Source organism: Cetorhinus maximus, chromosome 8, assembly GCF_964194155.1.
Source record: "Cetorhinus maximus chromosome 8, sCetMax3.hap1.1, whole genome shotgun sequence".
In the NCBI taxonomy this organism is placed as follows: Eukaryota; Metazoa; Chordata; class Chondrichthyes; order Lamniformes; family Cetorhinidae; genus Cetorhinus; species Cetorhinus maximus.
Window position 1 is genome coordinate 108,407,723 of NC_135886.1, and position 21,906 is coordinate 108,429,628.

General features: G+C 46.3%; 1 protein-coding gene across 1 annotated transcript in view; it reads right to left on the reverse strand.

Annotated features, from left to right (window-relative positions):
• Window positions 1–4,801: 4,801 nt before the first annotated feature.
• The window catches only part of LOC144683870 (ras-related protein Rab-39B), a 39,310-nt gene continuing 22,205 nt past the window's right edge, over window positions 4,802–21,906 (reverse strand). The window contains exon 2 of the mRNA XM_078547395.1: window positions 4,802–6,651. Within this exon, the coding sequence (XP_078403521.1) occupies window positions 6,225–6,651 (427 nt within the window). The 3' untranslated portion in view covers window positions 4,802–6,224. The remainder of the gene's footprint in view (window positions 6,652–21,906) is intronic.

Consider the following 21,906-nt stretch of genomic DNA (forward strand, 5'->3'; position numbering starts at 1 on the left):
TGAGGGCGGATGCGCAGGAGATGGGCCGGACATGGTTGAGGGCCCTGTCAACCACGGTGGGTGGAAAACCTTGGTTAAGGAAGAAGGAAGACATGTCAGAGGAACTGTTTTTGAAAGTGGCATCATCAGATCAGATGCGACGGAGGTGAAGGAACTGAGAGAATGGGATGGAGCCATTACAGGAAGTGGGGTGTGAGGAGCTGTAGTCAAGGTAGCTGTGGGAGTCAGTAGGCTTATAATGAATATTGGTGGACAGTCTATCACCAGAAATTGAGACAGAGAGATCAAGGAAGGGAAGGGAAGTGTCAGAGATGGACCATGTGAAAATGATGGAGGGGTGGAAATTGGAAGCAAAATTAATAAATTTTTCCAGGTCCAGACGAGAGCATGAAGCAGCACCGAAGCAGTCATCAATGTACCAGACAAAGAGTTGTGGGAGGGGGCCGGAGTAGGACAGGAACAAGGAATGTTTGACATACCCCACAAAGAGACAGGCATAACTGGGGCCCATGCGGGTACCCTAGACGCACCTTTTATTTGGAGGAAGTGAAAGGAGTTTAAGGAGAAATTGTTCAGTGAGAGAACAAGTTCAGCCAGACGGAGGAGAGTAGTGGTGGATGGGGATTGTTCAGGCCTCTGTTCGAGGAAGAAGCAGAGAGCCCTCAGACCATCCCGGTGGGGGATGGAGGTGTAGAGGGATTGGATGTCCATGGTGAAGAGGAGGCAGTTGGGGCCAGGGAACTGGAAATTGTTGATATGATGTAGGGTGTCAGAGGAATCGCTGATGTAGGTGGGAAGGGACTGGACAAGGAGAGAGAGGATGGAGTCAAGATAGCAAGAAATGAGTTCCGTGGGGCAGGAACAGGCTGACATGATCGGTCTGCTGGGACAGTCCTGTTTGTGGATTTTGGGTAGGAGGTAGAAGTGGGCCGTCCGAGGTTGGGAGACTATGAGGTTGGAAGCTGTGGAAGGAAGATCTCCAGAGGAGATGAGGTCAGTAACAGTCCTGGAACAATGGCTTGATGTTCAGTGGTGGGATCATGCTCCAGGGGGAGGTAGGAGGAAGTGTCTGCGAGTTGACGCTCAGCCTCTGCGAGGTAGAGGTCAGTGCGCCAGACAACAACAGCACGACCCTTGTCAGCAGGTTTGATGACAATGTCAGGGTTGGACTTGAGAGAACGGAGTGCAGCAAGTTCAGAGAGAGACAGGTTAGAATGGGTGAGAGGAGCAGAGAAATTGAGACGACTGATGTCACGCTGACAGTTCTCAATGGAAAGATCAAGAGAAGGTAAGAATCCAGAGGGAGGGGTCCAGGTGGAGGGAGAATATTGGAGGTGGGTAAAAGGATCCGTTGAATGGGGAGAGGACTCCTGCCCAAAGAAGTGAACACGGAGACAAAGGCAGCGGAAGAAGAGTTCAGCATCGTGCTGAGCCCAAAATTCATTGAGATGAGGGCATAAGGGTATGAAACTGAGTCCTTTGCTTAGCACTGAATGTTCAGCATCAGAGAGGGGAAGGTCAGGGGGTATGGTGAATACACGGCCGGGGCTGGGATTGGAAGACGGGATGGGGACGGAGGGACAGGCAGGGTCCTGGATAGGCGTTGGTGTCGATGAGTTGGAGCTTGCGTTCCTTTGCACCTGAAAGAAAGAGACAAAGTTTCTTGTTGAGGCGTCGGATGAGACGAAGAATAAAATGAAACTGGGGGCACGGGCAGCTAAGAAATAGGGTGTGTCGGTGCTGCTAGAGGGAGAGGTCGAGTGTGTTCATATGGCGGCACATGGCACTGAGTGTGGATCTCAGGATGCGACGAGAACAGCAGTTCGAGGAGCGTTGTATATCCTGGAGATACCTGTAATCCTGGGTGGGTTCGAAACATGAGGGATGGAACTTCAGTTGAAATCCACGTGGGGTAAGTCGGAGACGGAGACAGTCACTGAGGAAGGAAATATGGCTGTGAAAGCGAGCTTTATTAAACACTTTGTCAAACACCAGGAGAGAAATGGAAAGCAATGAAGGTGAACAAGGCAAAAGAGAGAGGCGGAAATCCTGTCAAAGAGAAGAGCAATACTTCTTCAAGGTAGGCATTCCTTGAAGAGAAGTGGCAGTCAATTAAACACTAAGATATAAGCAAAAAACTGTGGATGCTGGAAATCTAAAACAAAAACAAAAATAACAATACCTGGAAAAACTCAGCAGGTCTGACAGCATCTGCGGAGAGGAATACAGTTAACGTTTCGAGTCCGTATGACTCTTCAACAGAACTAAGGAAAAATAGAAAAGAGGTGAAATATAAGCTGGTTTAAGTGGGGGGGTGGGACAAGTAGAGCTGGATAGAGGGCCAGTGATAGGTGGAGATTGCCAAAAGATGTCATAGACAAAAGGACAAAGAGGTGTTGACAGTGGTGATATTAGCTAAGAAATGTGCTAATAGGTGACATTAAGGGTAGAAAGCAGGACGAGCAAGGTACAGATAGCCCTAGGGGGTGGGGTGGGGTGGGGTGGGGGGAAGGGATCAAAATAGGCTAAAAGGTAGAGGTAAAACAATGGATGGAAATACATTTTAAAATAATGTAAATAGGTGGGAAAAGAAAAATCTATATAAATTGTTGGAAAAAAGGGGGGGTGGGGATGGAGGACAGAGTTCATGATCTAAAGTTGTTGAATTCAATATTCAGTCCGGAAGGCTGTAAAGTGCCTAGTCGGAACATGAGGTGCTGTTCATCCAGTTTGCGTTGAGCTTCACTGGAACAATGCAGCAGGCCAAGGACAGACATGTGGGCATGAGAGCAGGGTGGAGTGTTGAAATGGCAAGCGACAGGGAGGTCTGGGTCATGCTTGCGGACAGACCGAAGGTGTTCCGCAAAGCGGTCACCCAGTCTGCGTTTGGTCTCTCCAATGTAGAGGAAACCGCATTGGGAACAGCAAATGCAGTAGACTAAATTGAGGGAAGTGCAAGTGAAATGCTGCTTCACCTGAAAGGAGTGTTTGGGCCCTTGGACGGTGAGGAGAGGGGAAGTAAAGAGGTAGGTGTTGCACCTTCTGCGGTTGCATGGGAAGGTGCCGTGGGAGGGGGTTGAGGTGTAGGGGGTGATGGAGGAGTAGACCAGGGTGTCCCAGAGGGAACGATCCCTGCGGAATGCCACCGGGACGGTGAAGGGAAGATGTGTTTGGTGGTGGCATCATGCTGGAGTTGGCGGAGGATGATCCTTTGAACATGGAGGCTGGTGGGGTGATAAATGAGGACAAGGGGGACACTATCATGGTTCTGGGAGAGGAAGGTGTGAGGCCGGATGCACGGGAGATGGGCTGGACACGGTTGAGGGCCCTGTCAACCACTGTGGGTGGAAAACCTCGGTTAAGGAAGAAGGAAGACATGTCAGAGGAACTGTTTTTGAAAGTGGCATCATCAGAACAGATGCGACGGAGGCGAAGGAACTGAGAGAATGGGATGGAGCCCTTACAGGAAGTGGGGTGTGAGGAGCTGTAGTCAAGGTAGCTGTGGGAGTCGGTAGGCTTGTAATGATTATTGGTGGACAGTCTATCACCAGAAATTGAGACAGAGGTCAAGGAAGGGAAGGGAAGGGAAGTGTCAGAGATGGACCATGTGAAAATGATGGAGAGGTGGAAATTGGAAGCAAAATTAATAAAATTTTTCCAGGTCCAGACGAGAGCATGAAGCAGCACCGAAGCAGTCACCAATGTACCAGAGAAAGAGTTGTGGGAGGGGGCCGGAGTAGGACAGGAACAAGGAATGTTCAACATATCACATAAAGAGACAGGCATAACTGGGGCCCATGCGGGTACCAATTTTTTTCCCAATAATTTATATAGATTTTTCTTTTCCCACCTATTTACATTATTTTAAAATGTACTTCCATCCATTGTTTTATCTGTACCTTTTAGCCTATTTCGATCCCTTCCCCCCACCCCACCCCACCTCCACCCCACTAGGGCTATCTGTACCTTGCTCGTCCTGCTTTCTACCCTTAATGTCACCTATTAGCACATTTCTTAGATAATATCACCACCGTCAACACCTCTTTATCCTTTTGTTTATGGCATCTTTTGGCAATCTCCACCTATCACTGGCCCTCAGATGCCGAGACCTGTTCTCTACAAACAAAGAAATATGTTCAAGCCTCACGCCTTTTTTGAATTACCCAGTAGCATGGGACACCTATAGTTCCCCATGGCAACACCTCAGCCAATCAGAATCGATGTGCCAACCAATCAGCAGCCTTTTTTTCCTGTGCTATAAATTGTTGTGATCATTTGAAATTTGGCATTCTTGCATTTGTTCTGACTAGTACAAGACAAAAAAGCTTCGGCAACATGTCTCTCTTTTCATCAATATTGGTTTCTACTAATAGTTGTATCAGTTCTCAGAAACCTGGTGAGATCAATAATCAAAGCACTTGCTATAAAGCCACAAACAGTTCCGCTTATTTAACTAATTAAGAATTAGCATCTGGTTCAAATGGTTTTGCTATTACTGCATTTCAGTCAGATAAGAAGTACTGTGTCTGGAATTAACCTGGAATTATGCATTCAGCAGGGTAGGAATAACTCACATAACTGCAGAGATCTTTGTTCAGCAGTTACTCACTGGGTGAAATTTCTGTTTACATAGCAACTGGAAGTTATTTGCCGTGTGACTGTATGGAGTTATTGCTTACTTGGCAAGGTAAGAGTTTCTCACCGTATAACTCTAAAGTTCTTGTCTATTTGGCAGGATGCAGTCTACTCACTGTACTCAGCTGCTCATTATTCAGCAGGATAAAAGTTATATGATCTTTTTACTGTACTGAGCCCCTTTTATTCAGCAAGGCAAGAGTTAATGATTCCAACTATACAGAGTTTCTGTTTATTCATAAGCTAAGGGTCACTCATCATGTACTTGAATAGAGTTCCTGTTTCCTCACCAGGACTGTATGGATTTACCATTTATTCAGCAAAGTAATGATTCATTCAATAGCACTGATCTATCATACACAGCATATAGTCGGTTTACTGATTTACAAATATCTTTATCTGTTTGTACAGTCACTACACATGGGAGGCTAGTGAAGGCCTTCTTAATTCTGTAATTTCAAAATGTTCACTACTTATTCTCAGCAAATGTTATTATTTAACTTAATTTTTGATTTTTCTCCCTTACTTTCTCCCTCATATTACCGACATTATCAAGAACTCTCCCAGTGGGATTGTAACTGATTGTACCAGCCAGTGTGTTAAAAGAGCCATTTTAATCATGAAGGACCTAGTCTGGGTCCCAGTCTGCGCTGAACAGGTTGAGTCAGTAGAATTTGGGATGCTACCATTGATTTCAAAAGGAAAACAAAATCATTCAGGGTTCCTGTTCTGATTGATATCAATGACTCTTGCTGGAGATTGCACATGTTGGCAAGATTTGGTTCAGCTCTGAGGCCAAGCACTGCAGTCCAATAAGTTGGTGATACTTAGTGAATTAATTCAAACATGATAAATAACTTTGCCAATGTGTCAGAGAGCTGCACTGTATCTCAACAAGCAGCTGTTACCTCCAGGAAGGATAGAGGAGGGGAAAATTTTGGGAAGAAATAAGCTTAATAAAACAGTACCCCAAGAGTGAAGTCTACCTGTTTGAGTGAGTTGGGTGAGGTGGCCTCTATAAATATTCTTCGTTATAGATGTTAGGCAGAAAAATATCAATATTTATTTATGCATGTCTTTACTGCTGGACCCAATTTAAATTATTTCAAATTATGTCATGGGCAATTGACTTTACTGTACCAGTGAATCAAAAGTAGGCAGGTTACAATAAAGATCCTCACCTGTCCTGTACCAGGGAATGAGGACATGCAGATTGAATTAAAGTAGCAGTTCAGGTTCTTCAACTGCCTCGATTACAGTAAAAACTAAATGATGACTATCAACCTAGTTACTGTCTGAGATATTTTTACTTTTTTTTTAGGCAGCTTTCAAAAATAAATGAGCTCTTCCTTGTCCCCCGTCCCCTGAGATTCAAACATTAGGTGAAAACTCTCCCTGACCAACAGCTGGCTAATTAGGGAACTGGTTCATACATCAGGATCCCATTAATTACAAAGAGACTGATCAAGTGTCGATATTGTGGAAATAGTGAATCATTTGTGATACAAATTTAAAAAGGCCTACAGTATTTATTTGGTACAGTCTCTACGTGCGAGGGAACTTATCAAGTTTAAATGTTTCCACTCAAATTAGCAAAGGCATCGCCTGCCTGATTTGACAGCTTCCTCTGATGAGTGGACCACATTTGGAACAAAGCCACTCTTCACTCCTTCCCATCCCTCTTGCATCATAATGTCACCCCTTCTGACAAGTTCGTAAATATCCCTTGTCAGATCGGTGAAGGCCTGTTCAACGTTGATGGAATCTCTTGCAGACGTCTCTATATATTTCATCCGGTAAGCAGCAGCAAGCTTTTCTGCTTCCTCCTTTGACACTTGCCTCTGGGTTGCCAGGTCACATTTATGGCCGACCAGCACGAAAACGATCTGGAATGGCTGGACATGAACTTTGGCCTCTTCCAACCACTCGTGCACATTCTGGAAGGACCTACGGTTGGTTATATCGAATAAGAGCAGTCCTCCCACTGAATTCCTGTAGTATGCACGAGTTATGGACCTAAAAGATAGGGAGAAACAGGTTGAAAAGAGCTTAGTATAACTAAAACCTCAGGTTTCATAACACATAAGGTGGATACTATTTTAGCACAGAGAGCTTGAAAACTTTATTGCTTGTTTGCAGCCTTTGATTTTGGCAGTAATTGCTGCATGGCCTAGGAGACGGAAAGAATAGAAATCATGATTTTACCTGCCTTTACGAAAAATAAAAATAAGAAAATACCAACTCTAAAAAGACCACCTACAATTTGCATCATCATGAAATTTTCTCCCTTACTCAATCACTTGACAGAATTGACGTAGCTAACTCTTCCGAGAGAAAACTGACATTTCTCACAGGCGCCACTCATTTTAATCCCATTTTCCAGCAACTGATCCATAGCCTTCAGATGCAGATCCAGGTACCTTTTAAATGAGTTGAGCATTTCAGCCTCAACCACCAACTTAGGCAGTGAATTCCAGACACCCACCACCCTCTGGGTGAAAAATGTTTTCCTCATGTCCCCTCTAATCCTTCTACCAATCACCTTAAATCTATGCCCCCTGGTAATTGACCCCACAGCTAGAGGAAATAAATCTTTCCTGTCTACCCAACTAGGCCCCTCATAATTTTGTACACATCAATTAGGTCACCCCTTAACTTCCTCTTTTCTAAGGTAAACAACCCTAGCCTATACAATCTCTCTTTTTATAGCTGCAATTTTCAAGCCCTGGCAACATTCTTGTAAATCTCCTCTGCAAAGCAATTATGTCCTTCCTGTAATGTGGTGACCAGAACTGTACACAAAATTCCAGCTGTGGCCTAACCAGCATTTTATTCAGTTCCATCATCCTGCTTTTGTATTCAATACCTCGCCTAATAAAAGAAAGCATTCCATATGCTTTATTGACCACCTTGTCAACCTGTCTTGCCACCTTCAAGGACCTGTGGACATGCACTGCAAGGTCTCTCACTTCCTCAACACCTCTCAATAACTTCCCATTTATTGAGTATTCACTTGCTTTGTTTGCCCTCCCCATATGCATTACCTCACACTTTTCCGGATTGAATTCTATTTGCCACTTCTCCGCCCACTCAACTAAACCATTGATATCATTCTGGAGTCGACAGCTATCCTCTTCACTATCAACCACATGGCCAATTTTTGTGTCATCTGCAAATTTCCCAATCATGCCTCCCACATTTAAGTCTAAATCATTAACATATACAACAAAAGGGCCCCAACACTGAGCCCTATGGAACACCACTGGAAACTGTTTTCCATTCGCAAAAAATCCATTGACCATTACCCTTTGTTTCCTGTCACTGTGCTAATTTTGGATCCAACCTGCCACTTTCCCCTATATTCCATGAGATCTCACTTTTCTGACCAGTCTGCCATGTGGGACCTTGTCAAATGCCTTACTGAAATCCACGTGGTCAACATCCACTACACTACCCTCACCAATCCTCTTTGTTACTTCCTCAAAAAATTCTATTGAGTTAGTAAGACATGATCTTCCCCTAACCAAACCATGCTGACTATCCCTGATCAATTCACGCCTTTCTAAATGACAGTTTATCCTGCTTCTCAGAATTGTTTCCAATAATTTGCCACTACCAAAGTCAGACTGACCAGCCTATAATTTTCTGGCCTATCCTTTGCACCCTTTTTAAATAATGGTACAACGTTCACAGACCTTCAATCCTCTGATACCTCGCCTGTATCTAGTGAGGATTGGAAAATGATCCACGGAGCATCTACTATTTCCTCCCTGGCTTCCTTCAATAGCCTGGGATACAATCCAATTGGCCCTGATGATTTATCCACATTCAAGGGTGCCAGTCCCTCCAGTATTTCCTCTCTCACTATGCTTATTGTATCTAATATTTCACACTCCTCCTCTTTAACTAGAATGCCTGCATCATCCCTCTCCATAGTGAAGACAGAGGCAAAGTACTCTTTGAGAACCCTGCCCACATCTTCTGTACCAACCCACAAGTTACCATGTGCATCTCTGAAAGGCCCTACCTTTTCCTTAGTTATTCTCTTGCTCTTAATGTACTGGTAAAAGATATTTGGATTTTCTTCGATTTGACCTGCCAATATTTTTCCGTTTCCTCTCTTTGCTTTCCTAATGCCCATTTTTACTTCACCCTTGGGGCAGAATTTTGCCGTCGGTGAGCAGGGGGCGGGGCCCGGTCGCCGACACGTAAAATGACGCAAGATGACGTCAGGCGGAACCCCCGATGTCATCCCGCCCCATTTAAATTTTCAGGAAGGCGGAGTCACAGCAAAATCAGCTGTGGGCCCGCTGACCTGTCAATGGCCAATTGAGGCCATTGACAGGATCAATTACACAATTAAAGGACCTGCCCGTCCAACCTTAAGGCAGACCAGGAGCCCCGGCGGCAAATAGAGGAAACATGAAACCTCATCCACCAGCGGGATGAGGTTTAATGCAAGGTTTTAAAAATTTTAATAAAGTTATTATGTAAATTATGAACATGTCCCATCTCATGTGACATTGTCACATGAGGGGGACCTGTTAGGGAATTTTCTTTTCTATTTTTAATATTTTTCAAAGTGGAAGCGATCTCCCTGAGGCTGCACTTAACCTCAGGGAGATGTGCGCTCTTTCGTCCACATGTGCGAAAGAGCGCATTCTAGCTTTTGGGGAATCCCCCCACCCGCACAGGGAGCGCATAGCGCTTCCCGCCGGACGTCACGCTGAGTGGGCCTTAATTGGCCCGCCCACGTAAAATGCCAGTGCGTCCCGCTTCGCTGGCATGGATTGGCTCCCTGCCCGCCGGAGATTGGGTCGGGCCCGCCCACCCGACAGGCAGAAAATTTTGCCCTTGCACTTTTTATACTTTTCTAGGCTTTCTACAATGTTAAGTCTTTTGTGACTCTCATAAGCTTTCTTTTCCTGCTTTATCTTGGCCTGCATGCTTCTGAATAATTAGGGGGCTCTAGATTTAGCAGGACCGCCCTTTTTCTTTGTGGGGGCAAGTCTACACTGTACCCATAGAATCTTCCCTTTAAATGCCTCCCATAGTACAGTTTTTCCTTCCAATAGCTGCATCCAGTCCACTCTCGCCAGCTCACCTCTCAGCTTTGTAAAATTTGTCTTCCCCCTATTTAGAACTTTTACTCCTGTTCGATCTTTGTCCTTTTCCACAATGATGCTAAATCTAACTATATTGTGGTCACTATCTCCAAAATGGTCTCCCACTGCTACTTCATCCACTTGCCCAGCTTTATTTCCTATCACTAAATCTAGAATTGTCCCCTCTCATTGTGCTTGTTACGTGCTTTTGAGTTCTTTTGAATGCAGTTCAAGAATTTTGTGCCCTCTGTGTTCTTCACACTGTCTGTATCCCAATTGATATAAGGGTAGTTAAAGTCCCCAACGATTAGCGCCCTATTGTTTTTGTACTCAGTAATCTGTCTACATATATGCCCTTTTAACTCCCTTCCACTATTTGGGGGTCTATAGTACACTCCTAGCAGTGTGGCTGCCCCTTTTTATTTCTGAGTTCAACCAATATAGCCTCATTTGATGCTTCATTTAGTATATCATCCCTCCTCACAGCTGTAATTGATTCTTTAACTAATAATGCTCCACCCACACCTTTTGTATCCCCCTCCCTATCCTGCCTGAAAACTCTATATCGAGGGATGTTGAGCTGCCATTTTCTCCCCTCCTTAAGCCAAGTTTCCGTTATAGTGATGATATCATGCTGCCCTGTGTCTATCTGTGCCCTCAGCTCATAGGCTTTATTTGCTACGCTCCTTGCATTTACATATATACCTTTTAACACTGCCAAATTCCAGTGCTGTACACTTTTTAACTTGGCTGCTTCTGTCTTTCAGAGTCACACACTAATTCTCCATCTTCCGTTCCCTGCTCTGAATTTGCCCTCAGGTTCCTATCCCCCTGCCAATCTCCCCCCATCTCCCCCCCGCAACAGCATTAGCATATCTCCCTGCAAGGATATTCATCCCAGTCCTGTTCAGGTGTAGATCGTCCAGCTTGTACAGGTCCCACCTTCCCCAGAACCGGTCCCAATGCCTCAGAAATCAGATGCCCTCCCTCCTACACCAACTTTCCAGCCATGTGTTTATTCATTCAATTCTCCTATTTCTATAGTTGTTTGCATATGGAACTGGGAATAATCTGGAGATTACTGCTTTAGAGGTCCTGCTTTTCAATCTCCTTCCTAGCTTCCTGAAATCTGCTTTTAGGACCTCATCCCCTTTCCTACTTAAGTCATTGGTACCAACGTGGACCACGACCTCTGGATGATCACCCCAGAAGAGTGTTCTGCAGCTTCTCCATGACATCCTTGACCCTGGCACCAGGGAGGCAACATACCATCCTGGAGTCACGTCTACAGTCACAGAAACACCTGTCTGTTCCCCTAACAAATCCCTATCACTACTGCTCTTCCTCTCTTCTTTCTCCCCTCCTATACAGCAGAGCTGCCTGTGGTGCCAAAAACTTGGCTCTGACTGCACTCCTCCAAGGAGCCAATGTCCTCATTGGTATCCAAAATGGAAAACCGATTGGTGAGCAGCACCCCAGGGGATTCCAGCACTACCTGCCTAATTTTCTTGGACAGCCTGGCGGTCACCCATTCCCTTTCTGCCTCCAGGCTCCTAATCTGTGGTGTGACCACCTCTCTGAAGTGTTATCCACATAGCTCTCAGCCTCGCAGATGCGCCACCATGACTCCAGCCGCCGCTTGAGCTCCGAAACCCGAAGTTCAAGGTTCTGCACGGCTGGTGACATTTCCTGCACGTGGTCGCCTAAGATACTGGTGGCGTCCACAACCTCACATGTTACAGGGCACACATTCCAGACGACCAAGCTGTCCTGCCATGGCTTCAATTTACTTCCCTTGCATTAATTTCATTTTACTTTGGTTTACTTATGCAACTTTATTTCACCTGGCCTCGACCTAACTTGATTTCCCTATTACTTGTGTTTCTTACTTAAATGTACATACCCCTTCTTTTAAGAAGTATGTGCTTTTCTAATTCTCAGCTACTTGATGACACTCCCTAACTACAGTTTCTCACCAACCAATGAACTTATGTTTCTCCTGTAATGTTAGGTGTTAGGTGCTGCTGACTGCCTGTCCCAGGGTCTTCCTCTCGCACTCTCCTCTAGGTGCTGTTCATTGCCTGGCTCAGGGTCCTTCTCTTGCACTCTCCTCTAGGTGCTGCAGACTGCTTGGCTTGGGGTCCTCCTCTTGCACTCTCCTCTAGGTGCTGCTGATTGCCTATCCCAGGGTCCTCCTCTCACACTCCTCTAGGTGCTGCTGACTGCCTGTCCCAGGGTCCTCCTCTCACACTCCCCTCTAGGTGCTAATGACTGCCTGGCTCAGGGTCCTCCTCTCACACTCTCTTCTATGCCCTGCTGACTGCCCGGCTTGGGGTCCTCCTCTCACAATCTCCTCTAGGTGCTGCTGACTGCCTGTCTCAGGGTCCTCCTCTCGCACACTCCTCCTCTTGCACTCTCCTTCCCCTATTTCAAGTACCCAATCCCTGACTGACAAGCAGCCCGTGGTATAACATATCAGAGATTATGGGGGGACCTGGGTGCGAGAGGGGCATTAAATGACCACAAAATTGAAATGTTTTGGGAATCTGGCTCCAGTCTGCCAATTTCTGGCTTTTACTTGTTCAAAAAAAAGGGTCGGAAGCCAGGAGACAGATTGGCATTTTAAAATGTCAAAATGATGAAATCCTGGGAATTAACCTGCTTTGCAGGTCCAACAGTGGCCGCTGGGTTTGCCAGCAGCTGCAGCTGCAGCAAGGTTGTCCTTGGGGCTACACCTTGTGGGCCAGTAAGAACAGCAGTGCTTCTGACTGGGCCCTCAAACTCCTCCCACCACCAGACAGCAGCCCCCACCCCCCCCCCACCCCCCCCCCACCAACAACCACCCCCCACCAAATACAAACCACAACCCTGGGATAAAGACTCAGACAAACCCATAAAGACCATCCCCTACATCAGGATCATTCCTCCGACCTGACATTGGGATTGAAACCTCCCGCCCAGAGTGCAGATCTCACCCACCCTTCGCCCTGGGACCTGACACCACGCCCCACCCTGGGGATTGGATGGATCAGGGATCAAGCTTCCTTCCCACCCAACCTGGTCCTGTGGTCTCCTCCAGAGTGCTCCCCAGTTGACTGGAAACCCAGCCTGCCAACCAGGCTAACTTCCAGATGGGGAATCTATCAGTGATGTCTCGCACACACACTGTGGTGGTGAACCTCCATAGTATGCTGAGAAACCACAATTTCTGGGTTTCCTGTGCATTCATGGCCACCCTGCTCTCAGTGGATCAAAAAGTTAAATTTCTCCTGATGTTAGATGCCCCTCACATTCTTGTCTGCTCTGAACAGCATTAATACTGCAAGACCAATGATTATAGTTTTAAATAGTTTTTTTTTGACAATGAAGATAATGCCCAGAAGTAGTCAAGCACTGGAAGAAATTAACAAAATAATCCTTGAAACAATAATGATAGGACCAGTCTGCAATACACTTCTTTAACAGTCTGATGATGTACAAAAGTTTTGAGTACAACCTTTCAGATATTTATGAGCAAATGTGAACAAAATGATTCTTATGTCACTGAGTTCAACATCACTCAATGTTGAAGTAATGGTTGAACAACAAGAATTGTGTTTTTATGTTAAAGGAAATCTTTCCTGTCACAGGTGTTAACTTTCATCTTCACAAGCATATCCCTTGATGAGTCAGCCTTCAGTGATAATGGTCCCAAATTTGCTCTGAGGTGGATTACTGAGCCGTATTCCCCACTGCTCCCGTCTCCTGAGCCTGGAACACTTGCAAGATGCCAACATTCAGTTCACTGACGTAGTTTAAACTGGGCCTACAGGAGTGTTCCAAGCTGCAGTCATGGCTTGGGTCACCCTGTAAAATAAAAGCTTGTCGCATTGGCATCTAAATAGTCCAGTGGAGGAACAATAAACAAAACAAACAAAAATAAAGGAAATTAATGCAGGAAAATAAATGGGCAAATAAATATTTTGAAATGTCTTTACACAAATGTAAGTATAGGACACTAGATTCAGATACTGTGTGAATATTGATATTACTGGTATCTCAAGAGATGGCCAATGGTGCAGGATAGCCAATAACTGGAACTGAGAGACAGTAGTATAAAATGTTTCACAAAGATAAACCTACAATAAGAGGTGGAGCAGTTGCTTTATTGGTGAGGAATGATATAATAACCACATAAAATGGGGTTAGGAGGGAGGAGTTTGAAAAAATTTGAAAAAAACAAAATAATGAAAAAGACAAAAGAATATGAATTTGTTACTGCTAAAAACTGCCAATGCAAGGTGAATTAAAGGGTACAGAGCTGTTGTGCTAGTAAGGGAATTGTAATGTGCTAATTATTGAGAGGTTTCAAATCTCAAAGGTTGAATGGGATGGATCAGATCAGTCTAAAGGGAGAGGTCAAAGCACAAACAAATGCACTGAGGTGGTGAGGGATTATTTCTTCATACAACGTGTGATGGCAAGCTACCAGAACAGAGTTAGGGAGAGATCTTTTATTAATTCATTCACGAGATGTGGGTTTCACTGGCTGGGTCAGCATTTATTGCCCATCCCTAGTTGCCCTTGAGAAGGTGGTGGTGAGCTGCCTTCTTGAACCACTGCAGTCCACGTGATGTGAGTACACTCAGTGCTGTTAAGGAGGGAGTTGCAGGATTTTGATCCAGTGACAGTGAAGGAACAGCAATATATTTCCACCACCTCCGGGACACCCTGGTCCACTCCTCCATCACCCCCTACTCCTCAACCCCCACTTATGGCACCTCCCCATGCCCACGCAGAAGATGCAACACCTGCCCCTTCACTTCCTCTCTCCTCACCGTCCAAGGGCCCAAACACTCCTTTCAAGTGAAGCAGCATTTCACTTGCATTTCCCCTAACTTAGTCTACTGCATTCGTTGCTCCCAATGCGGTCTCCTCTACATTGGAGAGACCAAACGCAAACTGGGCGACCGTTTTGCGGAACACCTGCGGTCTGTCCGCAAGAAAGACCCAAACCTCCCTGTCGCTTGCCATTTTAACACTCCACCCTGTTCTCTTGCCAACATGTCTGTCCTTGGCTTGCTGCATTGTTCCAGTGAAGCCCAACGCAAACTGAAGGAACAGCACCTCATCTTCCGACTAGGCACTTTACAGCCCTCTGGGCTGAATATTGAATTCAACAACTTTAGATCTTAAACTCCCCCTCCCCCCATCCCCACCCCGTTTCTTTTCCCCCCCCACCCGCTTTTTTTTCAATAATTTATATAGATTCTTTTTTCCCCACCTATTTCCATTATTTTTAAATCTAAAACTAAAACCTTTAGTCTTTCCACCCCACCCCCACTAGAGCTGTACTTTGAATATCCTGTTTTCCATTCTTAATTAGCACTTTTCTCAGACAAAGACCACCACCTTCGACACCTCTTTGACCCTTTTGTCTGTGACATCTTTTGATTATTATCTGCTCACACCACACCCTCAATGTGTCTCTTCCCCCCCCCCCCCCCCAACCACCTTAAACCAATTTATATTTCTCCCTTGTTGAAACTATGCTGCAGTTCTGCCGAAGGGCCATGAGGGCTCGAAACGTTGACTGATTTCTTCTCCGCCGATGCTGCCAGACTTGCTGAGTTTTTCCAGGTAATTCTGTTTTTGTTTTGTTTTTAATATATTTCCAAGTCAGGATGGTGAGTTACTTGGAGGGGAACCTCCAGGTGGTGATGTTCCTATCTATCTGCTGCCCTTGTTCCTTCTAGGTGGTAGAGGTTGTGGGTTTGGAAGGTTCTGTCTAAGGAGCCTTGGTGAATTCCTGCAGTGCATCTTGTAGATGATACACACTGCTGCTACTGTGTTGGTGGTGGAGGAAGTGAATGCTTGTGAATGGGGTGCCATTCAAGCGGGCTGCTTTGTCCTGGACGGTGTCAAGCTTCTTGAGTGTTGTGGCAGCTGCACTCATCCAGGCAAGTGGGGAGTATTCCATCACACTTCTGACTTATGCCTTTTAGATGGTGGACAGGCTTTCGGGAGTCAGGAGGTGAGTTACTCATCGCACAATCTCTAGCCTCTGACCTGATCTTGTAGCCACAGTATTCATATGGTTAGTCCAGTTCAGTTTCTGGTCAATGGTAACCCCCAAGATGTTGATAGTGGGGGATTCAGTGATGGTAATGCCATTGAACATCAAGGGGCGATGGTTGGATTCTCTCTTGTTGGAGGTGGTCATTGCCTGACACTTGTGTGGCGCAAACATTACTTGCCACTTATCAGCCCAAGCCACTTGTCAGCCCAAGCCTAGATATTGTCCAGGTCTTGCTGCATTTGGACATGGACTGCTTCAGTATCTGAGGAGTTGCGAATGATGCTGAACATTGTGCAGTCATCACTTCTGACCTTATGATGGAAGGAAGGTCATTGATGAAGCAGCTGAAGATGGTTGGGCCTAGGACACTACCCTGAGGAACTCCTGCAGTGATGTCCTGGAGCTGAGATGACTGACCTCCAACAACCACAACCATCTTCCTTTGTGCTAGGCATGACTCCAACCAGTGGAGAGTTTTCACCCTGATTCCCATTGACTCCAATTTTGCTATGCCTCCTTGATGCCACACTCGGTCAAATGATGCCTTGATGTCAAGGCACTCTCATCTCACCTCGGGAGTTCAGCTCTTTTGTCCATATTTGAACCAAGGCTGTAATGAGGTCAGGAGCTGAGTGGCCCTGGCGGAACCCAAACTGGGCATCAGTGAGCAGGTTATTGCTAAGCAAGTGCCACTTGATAGCACTGTTGATGACCCCTTCCATTACTTTGCTGATGACCGAGAGTAGACTAATGGGGCAGTAATTGGCCGGGTTGGATTTGTCCTGCTTTTTGTGTACAGGACATACCTGGGCAGTTTTCCACATAGCCGGGTAGATGCCAGTGTTGTAGCTGTACTGGACCAGCTTGGCTAGGGGCCGTAGCAAGTTCTGGAGCACAAGTCTTTAGTACTGTTGCTGGAATATTGTCAGGGCCCATCGCCTTTGCAGTATCCAGCGCCTTCAGCCGTTTCTTGATATTACATGGAGTGAATCGAATTGGTTGAAGACTGGGATCTGTGATGCTGGGGACCTCCGGAGGAAGCCAAGATGGATCATCCACTCGGCACTTCTGACTGAAGTGAGATGTGCTGGGCTCCTCCATCATTGAGGATGGGGATATTTGTGGAGCCTCCTCACCCAGTGAGTTGTTTAATTGTCCATCACCATTCACGAATGGATGTGGCAGGACTGCAGAGCTTAGATCTGATCCATTGGTTGTGGGATCGCTTAGCTTTATCACTTGCTGCTTATGCGGTTTGGCATGAGTATATTCTGCACCCTTGTCACCCTCAGAGCTTCCTCCAAGTGGTGTTCAACATGGAGGAGCACTGATTCATCAGCTGAGGGAACGTGGTAATCAGCAGGAGGTTTCCTTGCCCATGCTTGACCTGATGCCATGAGACTTCATGGGGTCTGGAGCTGATGTTGAGGACTCCCAGGGCAACTCCCTCCTGACTGTGTACCACTGCCACCTCTGCTGGGTCCGTCCTGCTGGTGGACAGGATATACCCAGGGATGGTGATGGTGGTGTCTGGGACATTATCTGTCAGGTATGATTCCATGAGGATGTCTAAGTCAGGCTGTTGCTTGACTAGTCTGTGAGACAGTTCTGGCACTCGACCCCAGATGTTAGTAAGGAGGACCAGGCAGGGTCAACAGGGCTGCAATTGCTGTTGTCGTTTACGGTGCCTAGGTCGATGCCGGGTTGATTCCTTTTTTGTGACTTTGTAGCGGTTTGTTACAACTGAGTGGCTTGTGGCTTGCTAGGCCATTTCAGGGACATCTAAGAGTCAACCACATTGCTGTGGGTCTGCAGTCATGTGTGGGTCTGGAGTCATCTATAGGCCAGACCAGGACAACAGATTTCCTTCATTAGTAGACATTAGTGAACCAGATGGGTTTTTACAACAATTGACAATGGTTTCATGGCCATCATTAGATATTTTAATTCCATATTTTTATTGGATTCAAATTCTACCATCTGCCATGGCAGGTTTCAAACCTGGGTCCCCAGAGCATTACCCTGGGTCTCTGAATTACTAGTCCAGCAACAATACCACTACACCCACATTGTATGTGGGGGAGGCGATGGTGTAGAGGTATTGTCTGCTGATGGCATAGTGGTATTGTCTATTGTATTGTATTCTAATTTACTGATCATTGTATTGTTCAGTTGGATATTATTGGCAAAACGGACATCAAGAACAAAACGTAGTGGTATAAAACTTCAAAACTGCTGACTTTGGAGCTCTGAGAGACTGTGAATTTATATCGGGAATCCATACATAAAAATGGAACAAATGAATTTGTGGTTGAGGCTATTATACAAAATGAGGAAAAAAAAGATATATTTTATTTAAAAATATGAAACATAAGAAAATGTTCATAAATAGCATTACTAGATACTTTAAAAGATTCAAGCAAACAAAACTGGGAAGTTATTGAGATTCGTACAAATGGCAACCACAGATAATGAAAGAAACATCAGAAAAAAAGAAAAAAGGAGCAAATCACAGAGGGCAGCAAGAGCCCCAGAACGTCTTACAACTATTTTAATAATGGGAGGATTAAGGGGTATCTGCTAAAGAATAAATTGAGTAAAGCTTTCACAAATAATCAGAATACAGAAGATAATACTGAAAGCATTCCTTGCATCCTTTTTTTCACACAGGCTGACTGTAGTTGTTTCAAAGTTGCAGGTGTACCTTTAAAACAGTGAATCTCACAAAGGCACAATTATAACCAAGTAATACTTTGCCATTCTTCCAGGACCTTCTCTAAAGTTTGGAGAAAATCATTTTATGATGCGTAAGAGGTGGCAGAGTGGTAATGTCACAGGACTACCAATCCAGAGACCTAGGGAAATGATCTGGGGATGTGGGCTCAAATCCAACCATGTTAGCAGGTAGAATTTAAATTCAATTAATTAAGATCTGGAATTGAAAGCTAACAACAGTAACCATTAAGTTATCATCAATTGTCATAAAAAAACTGGTTCATTAATGTCCTTTTGGGGAAGGAGGTCTGCCATTCTAGGGAAGTAGAGAGGGTTTTAAACAAAGTAGTGGGAGTAACGGACCAAATTTAGGAAGATGCGGTAAATCAAAGAGTAGAGACAAAGCAAAAGAAAAAGGTATTATTACAGGAAATGAAAAACAGACTGTGACAGGAAGGGATAGAGAGTACAAACCTAACAGTAAACCAACAGATGAGATGAGAGGTTATAAAAACAATAAAAGGATAAGGGCTCTGTACCTGAATGCACGAAGCATTCAAAACAAAACAGATGACCTGAGAGCGCACATAGAAATAAATAAGTACAATTGATAGCCATTACAGAGACATGGCTGCAAGAGGACATGGATTGGGGCCTGAATATTGAAGGGTACAGGATATTTAGGAAGGACAAGAAGTGAGGAAAAGGTGGAGGAGTGGCTCTGTTAGTTCATGATGGTATTAGTACAATAGAGAGGGATGACCTAAGGTCAGAAAACCAGTATGTGGAAACGGTTTGGGCGGAGATGAAAATTGGTAAAGGCAAGAAGTCACTGGTGAGAGTCGTGTACAGGCCCCCTAATAGTAACCACATGGTCGGGTGAAGCATTAAGGAAGAAATAATGGGAGCTTGTCAGAAAGGCGCGGCAATAATCATGGGAGATTTTAATCTACATGTAAGGCAGAATTTTGCCCTCGTCGGGCAGTTCAAAAATGGCACAGGCAGCCCCAGAGAGGCTGCCTGCGTTGGAGTTGCTGCAAGAACACAGCTGCAAACGTAGATGTAGACACCAGGCTGGAGGTGAGGTCGGCTGGGCACTCAGCCCCCATTTTCCGGAAACGTGCCCTGCCGTCCTCCTGGAGGAGGTGGCTGCCAGGAGGGACACCCTTGTCCCCAGAGATGGGAGGAGGAGGAAGCCACCGCACGTCACAAAGAGGGCTGGGATGAGGTGGCAGCCTGGGTGAGCAGCCACGGCACGGTGCAGCTCACCTGGGTGCAGTGCCGCAAGAGGTTTAATGACCTGCTGCGCTCAGGAAGGGTACCTTGTTGGCATGGGTCAGTGTGTTGAAGTGTTAAGGGCTGACTGTCCCCCCGTGGAGCTCAGGAGTGTTAGAGTCTAATTCGAACTGTCAATGACGCTGGAACTAGCCAAGGGGGTGAGCCGTGGACTGAGTGCCTTGCGGCTCAAGGGCCATGACTCAGATGTGCCCTGCAAGGTGCTCCTCAGGTGGGGTTGGCCAGGCTGCAGTGGCACTGCAGGTAGAGAGTGGGGTAATCAATGCTCCTTTGTCCTTTCAGGAAAAGACATCCCATAATAATAGAGAGGTCGTGGATGGCGGACGACCCCCACATCTCCTTATCCTCTCCAGATACAAGCAGGACGCCTTGAAGCTCGAGAGGTGCCATGCACCTCGGTCATATGGCTGCGGAGAGGCTGGGGTGTCAGACGAATGTAAGAGTGCAATACACTGAGTTGAGAGTTTCAGATGGTGCAAACATTCTTGTGTAGTCTCATCATCGATGGGAGCCTCCAGACTGGATTCCCCATTGATCATTGAAAGACGATGGGACCATGATGTAGATCTCCATTGTCTCACCAGGGTGCCTGGCATGCGCAGTGATAGCGTGATGCCTTAAACTAATAACATGTCCTTGTTCTCCCTTAGATCTACCACCAAGCAGCCAATCTCAGGAGCTACCCCTGACCACCAGGCTCCAGAAGCACCTGCGTCACACCCGCTCTCTGAAGCAGGCACCAGTGCAGATACCAGCACCTCAGGGGTTCCTGGGGATGCGCTCAGACCTGCAAGCCCTCACACAGGCACTGACCTCAGGTGGTCAGTGTCCGTGTGTAAGATGGATGAGGCACCCAGTATCCCATCTAGCTGCCCATCCATCAATGGCGAGCAGAGGGGTCCACAGTGTCCTCATGTTGGCACATATGCTGCTTGTCGTCTCTACGGGCTCCTCTCAGGGTATTCTGGATGACGGCAGCAGCTCCTCCACCTATCTACCAGTGACTGTGGCATCTGATGAGGCTGCGGCAACTGAGGAGATGCCAGCCTTGGCACTGGCTGCTCGTTCCCTGGCGGGGCCAGCACAGGCTCCACCGGCCAGAGGATGACCGCCAAGGTCATCGAGCCCAACAGAACACCAGTGTCAGCAGGCTGTCTCCAATGCCGGTGCCAGCGAGGGGGGTATGCCAAGACGTAGCACTCGCAAACGTAAGTTTAAAGCACTATAAGCACAAGAGGGACTGGTCACAGCTGATTTTTTGTTCTCCCATTTTCTTTTTCCTTTTTATAATGGTGTGACCATCAACACTGGATATTGTTCTGTTCATAATCTGAGTGTGCCAACATTCTATTACATTTGCTTTTGTGTTATTGGCCTGAGTATGCTTCATTTCGTAGGTGCAGGGGACGCCAGTATGTAATGCTGGACATGGATGGCTCAAAACTTTATTGCACAGGCACTGAGTGTGTGTATCTTGGGGGCAAAGGAAAGGGTCATTTCTGACATCCAGGATGGTGGCAGCAGCCCTGGTATGAGGAGGTAGTGCTTATTTGGCAGCCTAGCTGAAGGGGCATTGGATCAAGATGACCCTGGTGTCCCTGCCTCCTTGGAGGCTACTGAGGTCTGGCTCACACCCTTAGCATTTTCCTCATTGTGCTTCTCTTCTGATTCACTACTGGATTAATCATCTGAGGCCTGTGGAGCTGCGTCAAGATCCTCTTCCTCCAGTGGGTCCCCCCTTGCCAGTGCCAGATTGTGGAGAGTGCAACATGCAACCACTATCAGTGACACCCGCTCTGGGGGGTTTGTAGTGCAGCCCTGTGAATGGTCCAGGCATCGGGAGCATCTTGAGAAAACCTATGCTTCTCTCTACCACCGCCCTTGTGGAAGTATGGCTCCTGTTTTACCGCTGCTCTGTCTCTGTTCTTGGGCAGCGGAGAGGCATCATGAACCACCTTTTCAAGGGCTCACCCAGCAGCCATCCATCTAGTCAGGCTGGAGCACTGAAAAGCCTCGGCACCTGGGAGTGTGTCTGAGGAAGTACGCATCATGGGAGCTGCCAGGGTACCTTGCACAGACTTGCAGAATCTGCATCCT